At 43.9% G+C, this 21,627-nt stretch overlaps 1 protein-coding gene across 2 annotated transcripts; it reads right to left on the bottom strand.

The window, feature by feature from the left end:
* Positions 1-12: 12 nt before the first annotated feature.
* On the bottom strand, positions 13-21,498 carry acin1b (apoptotic chromatin condensation inducer 1b). Of its 2 annotated transcripts, none has more exons than XM_073475189.1 (17): positions 21,328-21,498; positions 19,634-19,699; positions 19,301-19,412; positions 18,988-19,061; positions 17,319-18,746; positions 16,906-16,988; positions 11,778-11,898; positions 6,945-6,990; positions 6,038-6,183; positions 5,424-5,570; positions 5,146-5,323; positions 4,817-4,962; positions 3,786-3,893; positions 3,262-3,369; positions 2,240-2,621; positions 1,620-1,717; positions 13-1,532 (listed from the first exon to the last, which is right to left on the bottom strand). In XM_073475189.1, exons 1-17 carry the CDS (start codon positions 21,460-21,462, stop codon positions 1,212-1,214), a joined length of 3,699 nt encoding a protein of 1,232 aa, XP_073331290.1. In that variant the 5' UTR covers positions 21,463-21,498; the 3' UTR covers positions 13-1,211. The 2 variants fall into 2 exon arrangements, with proteins under 2 accessions (XP_073331290.1, XP_073331289.1); XM_073475188.1 differs by having other exon boundaries at positions 17,319-18,749; positions 21,328-21,462.
* Between the last annotated feature and the right edge of the window lie 129 nt (positions 21,499-21,627).

Here is a 21,627-nt window from a genome sequence, read left to right as displayed (position 1 = left end):
AAACAGACAAGCTGGTTACCAATTTTAAATTTATTCATTTTTTAAATTCTCGGTACATTCAGCACTTGCAGGAGGAAGGAAAAAAAAAACAAGATAACCGCTTTGAACTAAAAACATAAGATTAAAGATATTAAAATTGTAACTATTACTCTATTAGAAGGTAAACTCATTTGTACCTCCTCTTACATATTTATGATTGGAGGGTCAGAGGAGTGATTTCCACATGGACACCAGTGCAGGGAACGTCAGCTTCCCGAGATTATTACAGAATAAACCTCCACTCGACAAGAGTTTCAGTCTTCCGGAGAAGATGAACTCAAGCATGTGCATTTCTCCTTCATCACCACAACATGTAAGATAACGTCTCCTCTTATCGCACACATTTCTAGGCTACAGTGTTGAGACTTCAGTACCAGTTGTATCTTCGTGGGAGATGAACTCACACAAACATCCCCTGCTGTAGCACACAACAACCATCCAAGGCTGGAAAAAATTAACAGGATTCATTAAAACTTCAAAACAGAACAGCTTTCCTCAATTCGACAAAGACGGCCGGTAAATTTTGTCGTGAATATATAAAAAAAAAAAAAAGAAAAGAAAAAAATCTCAGTGCTGAAGAGAAGAACACTAAAACTGATCCTAGAAAATATGTGTAGGTCAGGGATCTATTTTGGACTGGTTTTATTACAGGGCTCTGAGGCGGAAGGAACTGTGCACCCGCAGAACTAAAATAAAGAGGCGGGCTCCTAAACCTCAGAGGGACAAAATGCTGAGGCGAGCCAAAAAAACACCACCCTTCTCTGCTTCTTTTCTTCAACAGAGAGAATTAACAGCACTACACGAAGACGAGGAGGGAGAGGACTGAATTTTGCATCTGGAAGACAGAGAGAGAACCAAAGAGTGTAGGGGGGGGGTTGGAGCTAGATGCACCATAGTTTTACTACTAATAAAACATGTAATAAATGTTTTCTGCGTTAATTGACGTGGACGAGGTGTGGGGGAAATGGCAGAAGTGTGTGGAAGACAACGCTGGCGTCGAAGTGGACGTATTAAAGCACGGTGGGGCAGGTAGCGAGGAGCAGACACAAGTCCTGAACTGGAGGAAAGAGAAATTAATCTCCAGAAGTGGAAACACTCCCTCCCAAGACTTCCTGTCTGCGGCGTCCTCTGCCCCGTCTCTCTCTTCAGCTTTCCCCACAGCCACTCGGCTCTCAGCGGCGTCTGTCCCTCGGGTTGCTACGGCTACGAGAGCGTCGTCCCCCGCTGGCGCCCGCCGAGGGTCGTCTGGGCCTGTGGCTGCTGTCCCTCTTCTTGTCCACCTCCCTGTCTCGGCCGCGGTCCCTCTCTCTATCCCCGTCGGCTCCTCGTCCGGCTGCTGCGCCGCTCGCTGTCGAGCCGCCTTCCTTCTCTCGACCCTTGAGCCTCTCTTTCTTCTCCTCCTCGCGCTTCTTCTCCTCCTCCTCTTGCTGCTCCTTGTGTCTTCGCTCACGCTCCTTTTGCCGCTCGGTGCGGTCCAAAAGCCTCTGCGCAGCCTGGTGGACATGAACAAAGGTTTAGTTGGATAAAATGATGTCTCAAACACCCACTGAGAGAGAAAAACATATAAATATAACACCAACCTGCTCCTCAGTGTGGGGAAGCCAGTATATACATGGAGCTGCTTTGGTCTTGAGGAACAAGTCGTCCAGCAGTTTGGCTGGAGGCTCGTCTCCTTTCTCTGTTAATTAGAAAACACAAATAGGTGAATGTTTTCCTCAAGTTTTACACAACTCAACTGTGTGTTGACATATACTAAATTATCACTGCTAAGTGCAGAATGCAGTTTGCAAAATGTGAGGTGCACTGCATCGCACCTTTTTTGTTGAAGCCTACAAAGTTTTTTTTAAAAATGGCACACTTTTTTAAAATTGTTGCTGGCCAAATACCAAATCAACTCACAGAGCTGTACCTTTTATTTTGGCTAGCTAGAAGCATGTAAATTCCCAGTTAGTAGACAGAAAGCGACCGCACATCTGTGTAAAACAAAGTACAGTGGAGGGCACCTGCTCAGGCCCCAATTGAGGGTGAGAGGCTGTAATATTTGCCATTTGACAAGTTATATATCATTCAGTGAAAGTCTATATGATTCAAAAATAGCCAACAAAACTAAACATGATACAAAGGTTAAATAAAGTGAGATGGAGATGAAAAAAGGATTGGATTGTTAGTTAATATTTTGTTTAGTTAAAGTGTGTGTTACCCTTCTTATCTGTCTTCCTCTCCTTGCTCTTGCCCCTCTCCCTCCTCCTCCTCTCTCTTTCTCTGGATCGAGATCGTCGTCCATCCTCTCCCGGTCTGGCAAATTCCTGGACCTTATCCCGGTCCCACTCTCGCTCGCCACGGGCTCGTTCTCTGCGCTGCATCTCCCTCTCCCGCTCCGCCCACAGGTCCCGCACTCCAACCACGCCTCGGTCCCTTTCCCGGTCTCTGTCGCGCTCCCTGTCCTTGTCTCTGTCGCGCTCCCTTTCTCTGTCCTTGTCTCGCTCGGGCATCAGAGGGGGCAACCGGTTCTGAGGACCGACTGGCTGGGTGACATGGTCCTTTTCATTTTCTGGCTTCAGGACACCTTTGTGGAAGTCGACCTGGAGGAAACAGAAAAGCATCATAATAAGTATGATGGTAACATAATTTGAGATTGCCAAAAGATTAATTATATTATTATATAATATTGTGTATCACATCTTACTTAACCAGTGTTGTTAACATTAGTAATGGATGCTCATTTTTAATAAAGTAACATTCGACAAAAAGACATTTCAGTGCAAATTCTGTCAATATAATACGTTTTATCGACTCGTCGACTGATCGCACTCATCCCTTTAAATAATGTACTCTCTTGAAATCTCCCAGTTGTACCAATAATCAAACGTGATGGAAGAAATGACACCGCCTGCAGCTTTAACAACATCCCTGACACCACTCAAGACTAAGTATGTGTTTGCTGATCTGAAATGGTTCCAGAAATAAACCGATTAATATTTAATTTCTCATGCTTTTACTGTGGATGGCCTACTAATTGACAGTGTATGCTCGTACAAAGGTTGTATATTTCCCCTCTAAACCTTTAAAGAGAGAATAAAGAAGACAGGGAATGCACTTTCTCCATCATGCATTTGAAATTTGGAACATTAAGTATTTAGGTATTTTTCCCCATCAAAATACAATAAATTCATCTCACCATCTACTGTAATGCAATTTGTATTCCATCAAGTGTATCATTACCTCATCCTGCTCACAGAAGTCGACGGTGAGGACCTTGGGGTTGCTCAGAGGCCATTTGACCCGGTGGAGGGCAGCTCTGGTGGCGACTGCCTCCTCTGCCGTGGCGTACTACGAGGACAGAAGAAGAGGAAGGTTGATCAGGCTGAAAATTGTAAAACATCTCAACCAAAACACAGAAAAAATAAGGAACAGATGGAGCGAGATGGATGAGAACACAGAGGTTTTAATTCTCCAGATAAAATGTGTCTTCCTGTCTCTATATACTGAGGGTTTTATATACATTTTCAACAGCAGACTCCAACAAGTCCACCTCTCACAATACTCCCATTCTCAGTTGCTGTGTGGTGGAAGCTGAGCCTGTTCTATAAAGCAACACCAATCCTTAAAAATAGCTCAGCATTTGGTAAAACCCGCTTCGAATGTGTCTGTTTGGCAGCAGACAGATTCCACAAGTAGCTGGTAATCACTTCCAGCCTGACAACATGCTAAGCTCAATATGAAAATATTGATTTGTTGGAACTCACCGTGACAAAGCAGTGAGACTTGATCTTGTCGATCCAGAAGCCGTCTTCCACCATGCTGCCCGTCCTGTTCAGCAGCTCTTTGAGTTGGCCCAGGGTGAAGGGTCGTACCTATGGGATACACACCAACAATCACGGTTACCTGTCATTTTCAATTCATGTAAAGTAGGAATAAACAAGAAGAAGATCATTAGAATCTGTCTGTCTAGAACCAGCAACGCCTCATGACATGATATCTGAAAAAAATTAATGTCAGAATGCCTGCTGGTTTGATCTGTACTTTGAAATGAACACTACGTCAAACAGAGACTCGTCTTTAAGTTGAGAACTTTTAGCTTAGCTAACAACATGGTCTTCCCTCTGGCGCCTCCCTCAGGCCAAAGTCCATATCTTTTCCAAAGAAAAGCAAAGCTGTTTCTATATTTTAAATCCATCAGTTCTGTTTATTTGGACAACATTATGGTGACCTGCAGTTACACAGCAGAGCCTTACACGTTTAGTCTTTCTAGATTCTGTCAGTGTAGTCTGAGAGCTCTTGTTTTTCTGAGATTAGTGAGGCTGGGTGGCATTAGAGATCTTGTAGTCTTTGATCCACGGGCAACTCTAAGTCTTGCTCTTATGACGCAGGTACAAAAAAATCTGCAAATGCTAGTCATTAAATGTGTAATGTCTAGTCTTGTCACAGTCTGTTTAGTCATGCAGTGTGCCCCTAACTAAAGGTGATGCTTGACTACAGCCATAATACCTGGGTAACTGTTCATGACTCTAATTACGGGAACGATGGTGATGTGGTTGCCACTGGCATCAACGCAATATGCCTTATTCATGTCAAACTTGTAGGGTACATTTAGAAATGCGGGAATTTTCTGTACAAACCATTGTCCTGACATCATTTTGTAAGCGTGGAAAGTTTAAGGCTCCAACTTGACCGGGAGTATAACTAAATCTTTTCGATGAATACATTTTGCCAGCGTGGAAGAAAAACATCACTTTCTATATGCCTTGTAATGTAGTGCACCGAGGTAAAAACCCACCAGGTTGGTCACATGGATGATATTTGAGATTTTTCCATGAGGTGGCGAGGGCTGCCTGGTCGTACGGACGGGGTCATCGATGGTGACGGACACACCGGACTTCTGTTGACTTATGGAGCGACGCACCACACTGTCGCTTGGGGTAACTGAGGAAAAGATGAAGAGGTGAGAAGAGTGAGTGTGATGGGTGGAAAAATAAGAACAGGAATGTCTGTAATAAAGAGAGAAAGATGAAGCACTGCCAGAGGGATGATGGAAGAGAGAAGATATTTTTACCCAATTATCTACAGCAATTAAAAAACCACAAACGTTTCAGTGAGGTCGTTTACCTTTCTTTGCCTCTCCATCGAGGTTGACAGATATCTGTGTTTCTGAGGCTTCCTCAGAGACGCTGTTCTTCCTCTTGTCTCTGGAAGTCCTGCGCTGTTTATCTTTCTCTGTTTTCTCCACCTCTTCCTCTTCCTCTTCATTTGTCCGTCCATTTTCCTGGCTGTCACCTGGGACGATCTGGGGAGGAATTACAGGTGGAAAAATGTTAATGTGACAATTCAAACTGCTGACAAAAGCACCATTTCTCGAGACTGGTTCACAGTAAGCCTCTTCGGACCTGTGTGACGGTGCGTCGGATCTTGAGGCCTTTGTCCTGGTCATCCCTGCTGGCGTCCAGGCTCTCCTCGTCCCCAGACAGCTGCAGCTCCTCTGGGTGCAGCTCCACCACTGCCTCCTGGTTCACTTTGATGTCTGGGATCAAAGACTGCGGGATCCAGACACAGACAGGAGATGATGGGAGGAAAAGAAAAAATAGGGACAAGAGAAGGAGAGAAATAAATCTGTCAGCTGATACACAGCAAGAAAAAGTGGACACTGGTTTTGTTGTTCCTCAGTTGTTCTGAAAGGGTTTAACTTATGTAAATAATGAGCGGTTTGATTATAAATCCTGGGATTTGGGGAAGCTGTAATCAAACCAGTAGTTGGCAGACTAAGATAAATCTTAAAAGCTGGGTGTAGCAACTTGATCCGTTTGACTGATGAACATTTGGTTGAAAAATAAAATTCTTTGTCATTTCAGAAGCTCTGATCTGCTTCTAGACAGAAAAATAATCAATAAATATTACCCCACAGCCCAAAATAGCAGCTCCTATAAAAGAATTATGTGAATCATCACATTTATTTTCCACATTTTCCTTGAAAGGACACCTTGGCCCTGTGCTGTGTCAGTACCTTCAGTGAGTCAGTGGTGATGCTGATGGATGGTTTCTTAGCAGTGACTGACGTGCTGGAGCCCCATCGCCTCTTCCGCCCTGCTGCGGTTCCTGTCTCGGCATCTCCCGCGCCTCCATCTGTGGTGGCTGGCGACGTCTTACTGCCTGCAGGAGTCAAAACATAACACTGAGGAGAGGAAATATACTCCCAGATGGATGATCTACTTTCTGCTGAGCAGAACTTCAGTGACAAGTTACTGCAAGCTCACAGCCCGAAAGCAGAAATAATTGCTTAAATGCTTTAACCTAAATAGTTTTTCCAAAAGGTGGCAGTGACTAAGTAAAGTTTATAAGGAGTTTGTAAATGGAACTGTGAGATTAAACTATTTCAGGAACATTTTCACACCAGGTTACGTTAAACAGCATTCAACATGTTGCTGCACATTTGTTGAGAATGAAGTGCTTTCTGCCACACAGAGGTCATGTGAAGTACTGTATGCAATGAAAAATAATAGGAACTATGCAGCAGATAAATATAATGTAGTGTGAGCTTCCATAAAGCATATTGTGACCGTGTCCTTGTGTGGACAGTTTCCTCACTGCTGGACAGAACCAGCACATTAATTCAAGTGTTTTGTTTAAATATGACTTTTAATCACTGTGTTTCCAGAACAACAAAAAAGATTTTTGCTTCCAATCAACATTATAGTCCAAAAGGAGTGTGTGTGAATTTATTTAGTTTCAATCTAGCTCAGTCAGGCAAGCTCATTTTCTAAGGTCTTTTTTGGATATTTCACAACTACTTGATTGACAGTTTAATCGACAATAATGATGAGGATTTAAATGCTAAAAGGATGATGTTTCCCTCTCGTCCTTGTTCCACTCGTTTCCTCATGTAGGACGAAAGATGTAACTGGTATACTCACTGGTCAAGGATATCTTGCGAGCAGCAAAAGCCTTAGGAGTGGTGCTCTGGAAAGAGAGGGAGACAGAGAGAACATACAGAAACCCCAGGGGTGCGGGGCAAGATGAGAACCAAGAGTCCAGACCCAAACGGGCAACAAACAGAGAAGAGGAGAAACAGGAAAAGTGGAGGAGGGGTCGGGGCAGGGGGTTAAAGTAACAGAGGCCTGGAGGCTCCAATTGTAACCACATTATAGAGAGGGATGTTGGTCGATACAGAGCGACTCCAGACACATCTCTGCCTTCCACCTCTGCTCAAAGACACTCAGATAAATCATTATGCTACACTGTGTGTGTGCGGTAGACTCTTAAGACAAGGAAAGTACATGATGTGCATTAGGACATGAGTAGACCTGCTTGTAACTCAGACTGGGTCGTATCCAAGTGTGGTATGTTTTTACAAGATAATGTCCATCAGAGACTCTTAGAATAGAGGGGAAAAGGGTGTGATAGATAAGACTCAAGTCCCATTTGGACTGGGTTTATATTCGCTACAGGAGGTGGGGTGTTTTAATATAACCTGTGCCGGTTAGTGATTTTAAACCTGTCTGAAGGCTATATGTCTGAGATTTCTTTGCCTCCCAATCCAGTTATTATAAACGGCTCTAATAACGTTTCCTTCCATGATATAAATCCTGAGTTTCATGAGCTCAGTACACAATGTGACAACTGAAGAAGTAGAAAAGGATTTTGCTAATCTAACAGATCACTTTTTAACATCAGTCAATGCTGACAGCGAAGGAAAAAGTAGAGATGAACTTTATGACCCCACAAACTCTTTAAAATTGAAGTTGTAGGTTATGTAACAGGTAATTGTGTATTTGCCGGTCTACCTTTGTACAGCTGAACTCATTTTATGCCTGATCTGCCATATATATTAAAAACTGTTGCAGATAACAGTCTCTCTCTTTCTGTAAACACACAATCTAATGAACATTAAAAAAATGCTAAACTACTGCTAAATAGTTACATGACTTTCCTGCTGCAAATCATTCTCTACTATCAGACCAGCTCCTGTAATTTGATAGCAGATTAAATATTGACTTTCATTATCAAAGGACTGCATTACTAATATCATTTTTGTGTGGTGCCAACACTGCCACAGTGCTCATTTAAAGTAAAAAATGAGGCATATAGTTGAATCAAGTATTGTAGTTGACTAACATTGGTGAATGTTGTGAGTGATGATGAGTTCTGTGGAGCAGAGGTGAAGAACAGAGTGCTGAAGACTCAAAGGTTTGTCAGGATCGGTGCTGCAGTTCAAATTCACCTTGATGATTTACCGTATATAATAACACACAGCTGTAGACCAACAGTGTAAGTTTTGGTGTCAAAATATCAAATTAAAACTGCAGCACACGTGACAAGTTAAAAACATTTGTACGAAATTACAAAGAGGGAAAGAGTTCATTCCTCTTAGTTTACAAAAAAGATCTGGAGGAAAGAGATTTTTTTTTTCTTTTCTTTTTTTTTTTTAAACACTTAATCCTTTAAAAAAATTGTAAACATTTTAAATAGAGGCATAATCACAAGTCATTTCCTGGTACCATTTGACACCTGATTCCTTACTGGCTCGACTATGGCCCAACCTCACGACAGTGTGTACTGTATCTAGGCAACAAGGATCCAATCAGAGTAGGCAGAGGAGTGAGGACGGGGCTCGATTTGAGTGTGCAGATAAGCCACCAGGCAGGAACTGATCACTGGATTGGACTTTTTTCTTGAATGGGGCTGGGGAGGACTTTTCTTGATTGACTGCTGATCACACACAGTCAGGTTTCAGTCTTTTGGGAAGCCTTGAGATGGATTCTGAAGGGGGAGGGGGTTGATGTGTACTTTGTTAGTCCATGATCATCTTAAAGAAAAAAATCCATTTTGTGATGCTTGAGTTTATTGTCTTTAATTATTATAGTTGTCCATGTTCTCCAGTGTACCGTCCTGAAAGCCTTTGTATATCAAAAATTTCAAAAACGATAGCAGGTTGTGAAGTGTTTGTTGTTGCTCTCTTTAGCAGTTCATGAAGTCTCCATAGCCAGAAGGTTCGCCGCACAGTTCATGATTTTGTTTTGCAAATTGTCAGCACAGGCGGAAAGTCTCTTCACTGGGACAAAGGGGGTAAAAAGTAATCCAGAAGAATTTGTCTTTGTAAAATTATAGTCCAGACAAGTAGTCAAAATGAGAGAGTCGATGGACATCAATCTTGAGTGTAGTTGCTGGCGTGAATGTCTCACCACTCACATGATATCATACGAGATGCCAAGATGTGGGTGTAGCAAAGAGATGAATGTGGAGATAAATAAACAGCAGCAGCAGTTATCCATTTCCATGCAAGCAGGATATCATGACTTCCTGGTCAAACATCCACTGAGTCACACTGGAGTTCACTGACAGTGTGGCTGCAGAAGAAGGCAGGCGATGATTTGCTGAGTATATCCAGCTCTCACTGTGGGTGATCAATGACACTGTGCACCCACAAAAAATCTTGGTGCATAATACTTGTCCTTGGCATTATGTCCTTTGAAAGTCTGTCCTGCAGTGGAGCTGGTGAAGAGCTCAGGCAACAGTTTTTGTATGAATGACGCCGTCGAGCGCGTTGACAGATGTTAAGTGTCAAACAGTGCACTTTTAAAAAAGGTAATCTTGTCAAGGTAGAGGATGACTGTTAGCTTACAAGCTCAACCAATAATAGTCTTCCAGATTTCACAGTGTAAGAAGAAGTCCATATCATCATGTCATAGAATCCAAGAAAAAGTCCAATGATCATAAGTTGCTCACCCCAAACAGTAATCGTACAAACACTGTATGGGTTATTGCAGTGGTTATCAGTCCAACGTCATAACTCCACCCCACAGGCAGGTGGCAGTGTGGGGTTGAAGGTGAGATAAAAACAAAACTGAAAAGCTGAAGAGTTTTGTCTTTTCTCGAAGGGTCTGTACTTTGCCTCTGGAGGATGGAGGCACTGGTGTTGGAGGGCAACACTTTGTGAGACTGTCCTTGTCCTCAAAATGGCAGATGGGAAAGGCAGGGAGAGGCGGAGGCGTCACAGAGCGTTTGAGACGCACTCCCCTTCCCTTACCCCATCATTCATCACCACCGCACAGAGCAGCACAGTCCAGTCCGGTTCAGGTTAGCAAGCAGGCATCCAACCCCTGAGGCTGGCTTTCCATGACAACTGTGTGCTGCTGCAGTCACCATGGCTGCCGCTGCTGTCTGTGGTGGTCTGAAGCAAGCTCCAGTTCCTGCTGGCTCAGCACGCCACTGCAGGGCTACATGGGAGGCCATGCAGGCTTTACTCAGTGCCATTGGTTTGCAGACTCTGGGCCTAATTCAGGTACCAGCGACGCACTTGAACATAGCGGGACAGGAGGAGTAGGAGGAGGAGTGGAGGAGGTGTTGGTGTTGGTGGTGGTGGTGGTAGTAGTAGTACGCAGCAGGTACCATTAGGGGCAATGGAAGAGGCATGGGCACCTTCATAACAAAGCAATCAATGGGGTTTTAAACAGCAATCACACCATAAATATATATAGTGAGAGAGAAGCGTTCATGATGGGATACAAAGGCAAAGATGGAAAGTAGGGGGACAAAGAGGGGGAGAGAGACAGTGAAAGAGAGTGAACTGAAGAGAGAGAGAGAGAGAGAGAGGCGTTGTGAAAGGAGCAAGCGAGAGGGCAGAGAATGAAAACAGGGTGAAAGAAACAGCAGAAACAAGCCCTGATGCATCTCTACACACACTGTCAGGGTCCATTACTCATGCAAACCCAAGGGGGAAACAAAACACACACAAAACACACAGTACAAAAAGAGACACATGCCGATTATAACTCCAATGGCTTAGCAGCTCACCAGCAAATTTAAATAAGGCACTCTGGATAAGAAAGTCAAAATCTCAATGCCTTAAATGTAATGCATGGTCGTGGGCATCATTTTTTTTATACAGCAGCAAGAAGTGAAGGCTGAATGTCACATGTAACACTAACAGTAGCTCCATAATGAGACCCAGCAACAATTCTCGAAGGTGTAACTGTGTGAAAATGCACACTATGTAACTATTTAAAGAATAGAAACTGCTTGTGATGGCATAAAATGCAGTACTCTGATCCAGTGCAATGGCTCTTGTCAAGACCCTGACACGCCACATGCAAGAACTTGAGCTGCATTAGGCAAACTGATCAGTGTCGACCACAGAGGGTTACACAGCGATCAATAATCAGCTTTGTGTGTCAGGGCCTTGAAGTAATGCTTTTCTTTTTCACTTCCTCCCTCCTGAACAAAACACACACAGACAAGAACAGCGATATGAGAAGCATGCACTTTCTGCAGCATAATCTAGCACACCATTACTATCACAATTTGCATTCAAGCGGTATCAGTACTTAACATCCCCACTACATGGACCTGACAGACAAAGAGTGTGTGTGAGAGATCATGTAAGTGAATGAGCCGGTTATGAAATATTATTTCCATTAAACGCAGATGGAAGAGATTAGTTCATTTCTATTTACCCCAGGACCCAACTCCAACTCAAACCCTGTTCGTTCACCTGTGAGCATTTGTAGAAACCTCCGACTGGGTGATCTAACAAGCATTTAAGAGGTTAAAAGGATGCAAAAACTGCATAAAGAGTCAGAATCGAGAGAACAGAATCTCCACAGGAGCCAAACGATAGGGTTGTGTTGGTTTTAAGTGACCCTCTTTACTTGTTCTGTTCTACACATGCTTTTATATGAATGAGGATGCAGGTTAGTGGGAGAGACAGAGCAAAGACCCGGGCACCCCCATCCTGTCAGTGACCTTACCTCCTCCAGGCGGCCCTCGTTGTTCTCTGGCTCAGCCCCAGAGGGCGGCTGCTGGGCCATGGAGCTCTCTGATTCCGGTTCCACCTCGGTCACGGCGGCTGCGCTGGGCTCCGACACCTCCCTGCAGAAGAAAGAGAGAGAAGGGTGAGGAGGAGGGTGGGACAAAATAGGATTTCAAGGCAAAGGCTGTATGAGAGCTCAGGGTCAACACTGGGCAGGAACTGGCGATAAGCTTGTTATCTTTACCTGGCCCTGTGTATGTTTTCTAAATCAATCTCTGATGCTAAATCTGCATTATTAAGATATATATTGTGGCAGTGACATTTTAAAGTGTGAATCGCAGTGGTAAAAATATCTTTATTTATGAAAAAGTTGTAAATTATGCTTTTCCTTATTTTTTTGATATTGCATAACAGAAGATCTATCAGAAATGAAAGTGATAACCATTTTTCACTATCATCTGACATTTTAGAGATCAAACAATGAATCAAGAAAACAATCAGCTGATTAATAATCACTAGTTGCAGCCTTATTAAAAGACAATCCGGGGAAAAACAATGTGTACAATAAGGCAGAGGATTACAGTGGGAAGATTCAGAGAAAGGGTGCTGAGGGGCAGTGATCTGGGTCACTCCTGCTATAAATAGCTCACGAGCTAACGGATACCCAGGGTCACAAACACCCCTCAATCTAACTATCAAAGTCCAAGACACAGACTCACAGCTGACTCCATGTGTGTGGTCTACATTTGATCCCTGCTGGGGTCATTACTGAGAAAAACTCAACTCTAACTCAGCTAGTAAAACTCTGCTATGCTTTGTAGTCACTATGAGTCAGACCTCACACAGCTTCTCCACACATTGTTTTATTTAATCATTGTTATCTAAGACAGAGCAAATAAAAGCAGATGTCATTATTATATTTTTAGCTACACCCTCAACTTCTCCCTCTAGCGTTATCAAAAGTCTCCTCCGCTGCCTCCGTGTGACGACACAGGCATCAAGTTAGCACCCTGTAGGTGGGAGAATCGCAACCTCGAGCATCCTTCAGTCTATTACAGTGCACAGTCTCCTCTATTGTTTAAACCATTACATGATGCTTTGCATTTCATAGTGAGCATTTCACAGGAAAAGGGAGTAAATGGCACATTTCTGAAAAAACTATCAAACAAGGAAATGTTTGATAGTCAGTCAGTGAATTCAAGGTGCCAATAACAATCTCTGGAACACATTTTGTCCCTAACTCATTGGTAATTTCGTACCAGGTATAGCAGGACATTTCGGACTTTAAAGCAGCAACACAGTCAAAAAGGAACATAATCAGTAGTGCATGTGATTACCATTGTTTTTAGTCTGCGGTTTATTTTCGATGTACGTCTATAAAACATCAGAGAACAGCTAGGTGCATCAAAATTCCTTCAAGCCCAAGGTGACTTCTTTAAATATTCAAAACCACACCACACCTTACAATGATGCAAGACAAGGGCAAGCGCCAAATTCTGGTATTTGAGAAGATTGAAAATGCATTTGAAAAATGTATTTTCTACCGACTAATTGATTAATCGTTGAATTGTTGCAGTGATTAGTCGATTGACCTCTAGGATGAAGGTGGTAAGCAGCCAATTTGACCCTCCGAAGAATCCCTCTGGCTCTTGGATGCACCTAATAAAACCCACGCCCTTTACTTCCTTTTGAGACTGACAACAGTAACTGTAAAAGTCTCTTTCAAAACTTGTGACTCAGGCAACCTAACCTCAGCTTTTCTCTTTCTTCATGACATGTAACATGGTCACTGGCAAAATAGGAAAGCCTGTAATGTTAGTCCCTGTACTACTGAAATCTATCCCAGAGCGTCAGGGGAGCCTGTTCAGCCTCCCTCTCTGGAGATTAGTCACTGGTAGGAGTGTAGGCAGGAGGACAGCATTTTCCCCTCCTCCACGCCACGCTGAATCTCCTCATTTGCCCGAGGTGTGGATGTCAATGTCTGTGTGTGTGTGTGTGTGTGTGTGTGTGCCTTTTGGGCAAGGCCAGAGACACACCTGCACAGACTATAAAGGGAGACAGGTGTCAACTGGAAATACAACCCCTTAGGATCAGTGAAGGAGTAAAGGCCAGGCCAAGGTGATGTAATGGTCATTGAAAGAAATAATGGCTGACTAACTGTGCGTCTGAATGATGCTCGGCTTGTTCTTTTCAAATAACAGCCTTGAAGCCCTCTTGTCGTGCATTTCAAACAGCTTTGTGTTCATACGAACAAGCTGGAAGTACAACTTGAACCTGAGGAACAATAACACAATCTGAACAATGGACCATTAGGCATTACTTCTGTTTAAACTTCTCACAAGAGAACATACATATGGTATTGACCCGAGGCAGCAATTCTCATTCATGGCTGCTCAACAGACGTTCTCAAATCGTGTCCTAATAAACAACCTGGACTCATAAATCAGACCAGAATATTGTCACTGGTCAAATCAGACATGCAGTCAGCTCCCATGGGATGAGAGTGTGAGTGCTGGTGCCAGCTGGGAGAATTATATCACACCATAAGGGCCCATTCACACCGACTGTACAGTTAACAGATGTCTGCTTTAATGATCTCCCTTGACAACAGTGAGATCATTAACAGCTACAGCAACACAACCCCAAAACACACAAATATAGACTTCTGTGGACTTGACAACAAAATGAGGATCTCATAAGAAAAATGTACATTCTGAAATAAGAAAAAGCCCAGTCTCACGAGTGCATGTGTGAGGGAAGAGGAAAAGCAGAGAGGGGGTGAAACCACTGTCTGTCTGGATGTCATCATCACACCATGAAATCTGAGCCCATTATTTATTAATCAATGTGTTCCTTCAGACTGAAGCTATTTAAAGGCATTGATAATAGAGAGGAGACCCCCTTTTCCCCCTGAAAAATATCTCCCCTGCTCCTTCACTCAACAAAAGGCTCTCACCGACTGTCCCCACCCCCGGTCCTCCTCACATGGGCGAGCATGTAACACGCTCCCAACCAGGCCAACGTGAACTGATGACATGATATTTAAACAGGCAGGAAGGAGCTGCTAGCTAAACCATTATCGTAATGTACAGCCGGTTTCACGGCAGGACACGACAGGCTGAGACCGGCTGATGTATCCCCCCGTTGCTATCTGGATAAAAAGGGGTGTAAAAGTACAACCAGCAACCTGAAGCCTTGAGTCGCCCTCTGGCTCACTCTTACCCGTTTTTGTTGCCTTCGGACAGCATGACGGCCGGCCTCGAAAGGGAACCCCCGGGGATAAAAGATAACACCCTTGTCGCTGATGGTTATTCCGGTCAGGCGTGGGTTGAAATCGGGGACGCGGAATAAAAAAAGATCCGGTCGCGGTTGTTTCTGCTGCTGAATAAGCCGTGCACTGCGTCGGTATCAGGGATGCAATGCATGCATGACGGCCATGTTGGCTAGCGAGAGCAGTGTCAAGTCTACCGGAGTGGAGAGGGGAAAAAAAACGATGTTCCGGTCGATGATTTCCAAAATAAAAGCTCAGTGAGACGCTCGTTCCGAAATGTAGCCACATATAATGATTAATTAAGGAGTGAAAAACACGGTCTCTGCTGTCAGCATCAAAAGGAAAATGCGAGATAAAGACAACAAGAAAATGAGCGAGCGTGGAAAGAGGACCCTGTTGCTCAAGAGAAAAGCAGCATCACCCACGCGGCTCGTGGGGCTGCCGCATTGAACGCCTGACAAGAAAGCCAACGTGCTATAATTAGAAACGAGCCAGAAAAACCGTGGGGTGTGTTTACAACAGATTCAAGCTTTAAGGAGGCACGCTGTCAGCTCTTTAACCAACCAATCATTTTAATAGGAAGCGATATTTAGCACGAATTTCCCATGCTGACAAACGATATACAATGGTGAATTATTTCCACCCTTTATGTGACCAATCAATTCACTCCAAGCATAGCCAAGGCACAAAGATGAGACAGGATAGGTGAAAAGTATATTAAACACTAGTGCATACCTCCTCCAAGGCCCAACAGTCCCCTGTAACACAATCAAGCCTAATCCAATATCCAATGTGTTACAGTATAATGGCTGAAAACAGACTACCTATATGAAAACATATTTAAATCCGCTTGATCCAGATTTTTATTAGGATCTAGTAGAATTGTACTCATTCATAGACACCAGACAATGTTTTTTCATTAAAAACCCTCCATCCATTTATCTGGGTCTGTATCAAAATTCCCATCCTGGATCCAAGTTTCCATTCAGTAGTTTTTGTGTAATCCTGCGGACAAACTAACCAACCAACAAACGGACATTGGTGAAAACATCCAGTTGATTCCTAACGTCGGTGCAGAAACATGCTGCTTTCTGTTTTAGAAGTAAACATTGCATAACATTGATTTAACCATGACCTCTATCTATTGATGATCCCATAACAACTTACACTAGCTGATATGCTAAGAAAAAATAAAATATGTTTTTATCGATTTTAAGACATGTTTTAGTGGGAATTGTCTCTTACCTTAAATACACATTGCTTTTGCTCTTTCCTCTGAAAGTTAATACAAGCAAAGTGTACAGGGGCATGATCACATCTAGAAAAATGCAGTCATCATCCTCAATATCCCAAAAATTCAGTGATTTAGTCCCTGTTGTCTACCAATTTCCATTTAATTCATCAGCTTCTCTAAGAGGAGAAATCCTGAAATGTGACGTATAATTAGCCCGTCCAGGAAAGTCAAAAGCAAGTTGAGATATCCAAAATAAAGAGAAAATAGAGAGTATATTTGAATTAACTGAAAAAAACACTCAATGAATTTCAAACACACAACATTGTTGTTCAATATTACAGTGCGCCACTGGAGAAATGTATCACATTACTGAGCAGCACAGTGCATAAAATTAACAAGAGTAACAGAGGGAGCAAGGTGTTGCATGTCTGTGGCATATTCTACAGATATAGACCATATATAGACATATACACAGTCACTGTACTGTAGTGAAAGGTGTTACGTTGCTGGTGTGAAGTCAATATGACTATCAACAGATCATTTTCGCTCAAACGTAGTAGGTGGCAATGTGTTGTTTCACTTGTTACTGAGTTTAACTGTATGTTAATGATGTTTACTGACCTTTTTGAGAGGTATTGTTTCTCTGCCCCCTTACTCAGGTTAGTCTTTTTCTCATCCTCTGCTTCTTGTCCTTGGTCAGACTTCTGTGAAATTATTCAGAGTTAAAACAATGAAAAAACAAATAGCAGTAATGCCGAAAGATCTTTCATCTTATAAGTGCATCAAAATAGAAGCCATGGATACATACAATCATCCAATGATTCTTCATGTTAATGTTTCTATGTGCATTTACATGCTCGATCAACCTGATGCATGGCAAAATGGCAAAAACACCGGAAATGAAGCACACTCAGGAACTCTCTACGAGTGCTTCTGCATGGCACCAAGTTCAATATAACCGTAGCTCACAGATCTCTACTGTTGCTGTAGTAAATGACATCGGTTCGGACACTGACATCAGTTTGATCACTGACCTTCAGCTGCCTGGCAGGGCGCGTTTTATCCTGGGAGGAAGAGGAGGACTGTGATGAGCGTGAAGAGGAGTCTGATTTGGAGTCAGAATCTGATGAGGAATCTGAATCTTGGGCCTCAGTCACAACCACTCTGCCTTTGCTGGCTTTCTCCTCTCCCTTGTACTTCTCCTTTTGCAGATTCTCCTCTCTCCTCTTCTCCTCATCCTGGCGTTTTCTCTCTTTTTCCTTTTCCTCTTCCTGACGTTTTCTTTCTTTTTCTCGCTCCTCTTTCTGACGCAGTTTCTCCTCCTCCTCCAGTCTTTTCCTCTCCTTCTCCTTCTCTTCTTCCAGTCGTTTCTTCTCTCTCTCCTGTTCCTGTAGCCTCCTTCTTTGCCTCTCCTGCTCTTGATGTTGTTCTCTCTCCTTCTCCTCCTTCAGTCGCTTCTCTTCCTCCATCTCTCTGTTCTCCTGAAGCCTCTTTTTCTCTAATTTTTGCAGTGGAGATTGAGTGGAACTGGCAGGCCCAGCAGAGGAGTGTGCCTTCTCTCCTGACATATCTACTGCTGATGTGGCCTCCCCTGCACGGAAAGCCCCCTCTGACTCCATCTTGTGTACGAGCAGAGACAGGGGCCCTGGCCTGCGCTTCACAGGAGGCTCAGGACTGCTGGAACGAGAGCTTGAATCTGAGTCTTGACGCTGCACATTGGGAGCTGGGAAAGGCGCCACCCTTGGACCACGTGCAGCCTCAGGGCCCTCTCCCTCCCGGTCATCTGGTGGGCTCTGCTTAGGAGTGTCAGGCAGGGGAAACAGGTCAGGAGGTGGAGAGGGAGGAGGAGTGGGATGGCGCAGTTGCATCGGGGTGTGGTGTGCCTGTGGTGGTGGGATGTGCTGCGGAGGTTGAAGCTTGCGTTTGGATCTTGCAACTGTTGATGGGACACTAGGGGGCATCTGCTGCGACTGGGGAGGCGCTCTGTTGCCCCTCCGTGCCCCGCCAGGACCAGGCCCCCAGTCGTCATCATCCTCGCTTTCATCATCACCGCTGTCATCTTCGTCATTCTCCTCATGGACGTGAACTCCTGCCGAGACCCCGGCAGATCGGCTCAGGTGGAGCACAGGATGAGCTGATCCAGGTTCACTCGGTGCAGTGCCCTCCTTCTCCTGGGCTCGTGGTACAGCAGGGGGCAGGCCCTGGCGGTCAGGCTGGCCCAGGACACGCACTGACAGGGAGGCTACAGCACGGGGAGGAGAGGGTGCCGGTGGCTCCTTATGTCCTTGATGAAAGGTGGCTCGCTGCATCCTAGCTCCTGGAGCCTCAAGCGACTCCTGAGGGTGCAGGTTAGGACCTGGGCCCATGTCAGGGCAGGAAGCCATCATCCTATGACCCATCAATGAATCTCCCCCTCCCTGCTCCACCCTGGTCATTGAGGGTTGAGAGAGCATGGAGCGGTGCTGCTGGGCAAAAATAATGGCCAAGGTGACTATTTTTTTTCCTATACAGTCAGTAGCATGTTTTGAGGCATTTACAAGCGAGGAAAATGAATGGTATGATGACCAATGAAACACTAAAAACAATTTTGTATAATGTAAAAAGCACTACCTAGATGTTCACAATATTCTCTGATCAATGTGCAGCAGCTTTGTGTATCCCTTTTCTGAGGGACACACTAAGCAGTGTGTGGCAGTTACTGACCTTGTCAGGGACATACGGAGAGCTGTCATTGTCATCCGAGTGGTCCTCATCCTCCTCTGGCACCGCTGGGCTTTCTGTCGGAGAGGGACACGAGACAGGGGTTCAGGGGTTTCTGAGCATGTTCATATAAACGAACATGAAATTAGGTGAGTACAGATGTTTGAACAAAGTAAATTAACAAGACTGCTGAAAGAATGAGTGTGTAGTAAAGAAAGACACAAAGATCTTGCAGTTATTTGGAGCCAAAGTATATGTCCATGTGGCAGAGACTGTGTCAAATATGAGATTGCATGTGTTCGTGTGACTGTTATACCGTCTGCCTCGTCATCTTGCTGGGCTTCTCTCTCCAGCCTCTGGCGAAGGAGCTCCTGCTGTTTGGCCAGGTACTGTTTTATGAAACTATTCTGGCTCATCTCCTCACCCATCTACAACACAAAAGAGTACATAAAACAGCACTTTGTTAATACTTCTGCACTGTAACATTCACAGACCAAGTGTTTATGAGAAGAACTGTTCGTCTTAGTAGGGAATATTAAATGGGTTTGATTTCATGCTAATAAAATATTGGGCTTGCCAAAAGCACTTGCCCACACATATGTTGACAAAAGCCTTAGAACGTAACTCATCTTTTAAAATCTCTTCATACCTGTGAGTTGGGCTGCAGCCCACTGTGGGAAGAGGATGACTTCTGAAGATTTTCCAGCATCAGAGCCTGCAGGGAACAAGGAAAGGGATTAAAGTGGTTGCATACATTTTATGGGAGATGATTTAGTGAGTCGGCTGCCTGATAATTTTTACTCACAACTACATGAATACATTTGTATTTGTCTGAAAACTTGTTTAAATAGTTTTGTTTAAATGATCACTTTTGAAATATTGCGCATTTAAATAGTAAACATGGGTTCACACATTGTACAAAGTTGAAAACGTCAACAACAGACCATTGACTGTAATAATACCAAAACAGCTTGTACAGGCAGTATGATGGCCATTTTGCACCCCGGCCCAACGAAGGTAAGCGTTTTGAATGTATGCAAATCACGATATTCTCCACTCTCCACCTACAGAAACTTAAAAGACTTCAGTGGAACTCCCTTGTGCCTTCATGGCAAACATATGGTACTCAATATATATTCATCAACAAACATCACTGTCTTAAGCATTTAATTTTTTTTTAATGAAGATGTTTTTATTCAAGCAAAACAGCCATTTTAAAAATAAAATACAATATAGTAAAATATGAGGTCCAAATGTTTGTTAATAAAGTATATATTATAACATTTAGTCGACAATGTGAGCACAGAGGGACAGGTTTCATACTGATGGTGTGAAAGTAGATATGCGTGCAATAACAAGGCTCTGCAGTTGTAATAATACCTTACCCTTAAAAAGTGTTATCAGCAACCCTTGAGGGCAATAACAACCACTGACACTCAGTTCACATCCTCTGTAGGACTTCAAGCAACCACGATGGAGTTTAAATTCAACAATTTCATATTAACAATTCAGGGTAGTTGGAGTAATGGTAAATGACTATACTACTAGTATGGTAAAGTAAATAAATAAATATTATCCTCCACCGTATTTTATTCTAGGCAGCCTGGATAGGCTTTTTTAATAAAAAAAAAAATTAAATTCAAAAAATATATAACAGAATAGTAAAGTGAGTAAATAAAACCATCTGAATAAACAAATAAAAAGTGTTTTATTTGCAGTGTCTGCACTTTTTTTTCCTGGCGGAAGGGGGACTCAGACTCATGACCTCCCTCTTTTTCAAATCCTGTCCACGGCCCTGAAACCTATCGTTGTTTATCGGCTGACCGCCTCGTGCCAAACACAAGGACAGTGTTCACGAAAATAACTTCACACAACATCGAATAATTGTGTATTTACTTCCTGGTGACGCTCGTAAAAAAAAAAAATTGTGTTTACATGGCGATGCGCGCCCCCGTAACCCAAACACACACACACACACTCGCACGGAGCGCGGTCACGGCCGTGTACTGTACACTGTGTGCGCTCGCTTACACTCGGCTTAGGCCTCGACTTGACAGGTGCACAGTTCAACTGTGTGCAACACGGTGCGCCGCGAGTACTTGCGATTTAAGTCCCAACTCGGTGGGTTTAACAGTTTCGTCGTGCCGTCGGTCACAAACGAGCGGGAACAAAACACTGTTGTCTGCGTGTAATAACGAGCGGCAGAGGATTTATGTGTTCCCGCTCCCGAGCCCACACACACCGACACGGCCTCTAACGTTACTGTTAACCCCCGCCGTCACTCGCCCGCCGCTGAACTTAGCCAGACTCGACAGGCGACCCGCAACACGGGCCAAAACTCACCCCCTTCAGCCGCTTGACGAGCGTGTTTTTCTGCCCGCTCTTCGAGAGGTTTCTCTGCTCCAGGGCGGCTTTTAAATCCGCGACTCGGAGCGAGTGTAGAGGTTTTCCATCAAGCGTAATATCTTCGTCCGCCATTTTGCTCCCTCCGCTTGTCTAAACTCCAACAAGCGTCGCTACGGCTGCTGCTCGGCGTCACAGCTCGGCAGCTTCCGGCTGAGCTCGGCTCGTCCCCGAGTCACATAAACAGCACTGAAAACAACATTGGGGCCGATTTAAGCCCCCTAGACTCACAATTTTAAT

The sequence above is a fragment of the Pagrus major genome, chromosome 10 (genome assembly GCF_040436345.1).
Source record: "Pagrus major chromosome 10, Pma_NU_1.0".
In the NCBI taxonomy this organism is placed as follows: domain Eukaryota; kingdom Metazoa; phylum Chordata; class Actinopteri; order Spariformes; family Sparidae; genus Pagrus; species Pagrus major.
This window is presented reverse-complemented; position numbering and strand designations above follow the sequence as displayed.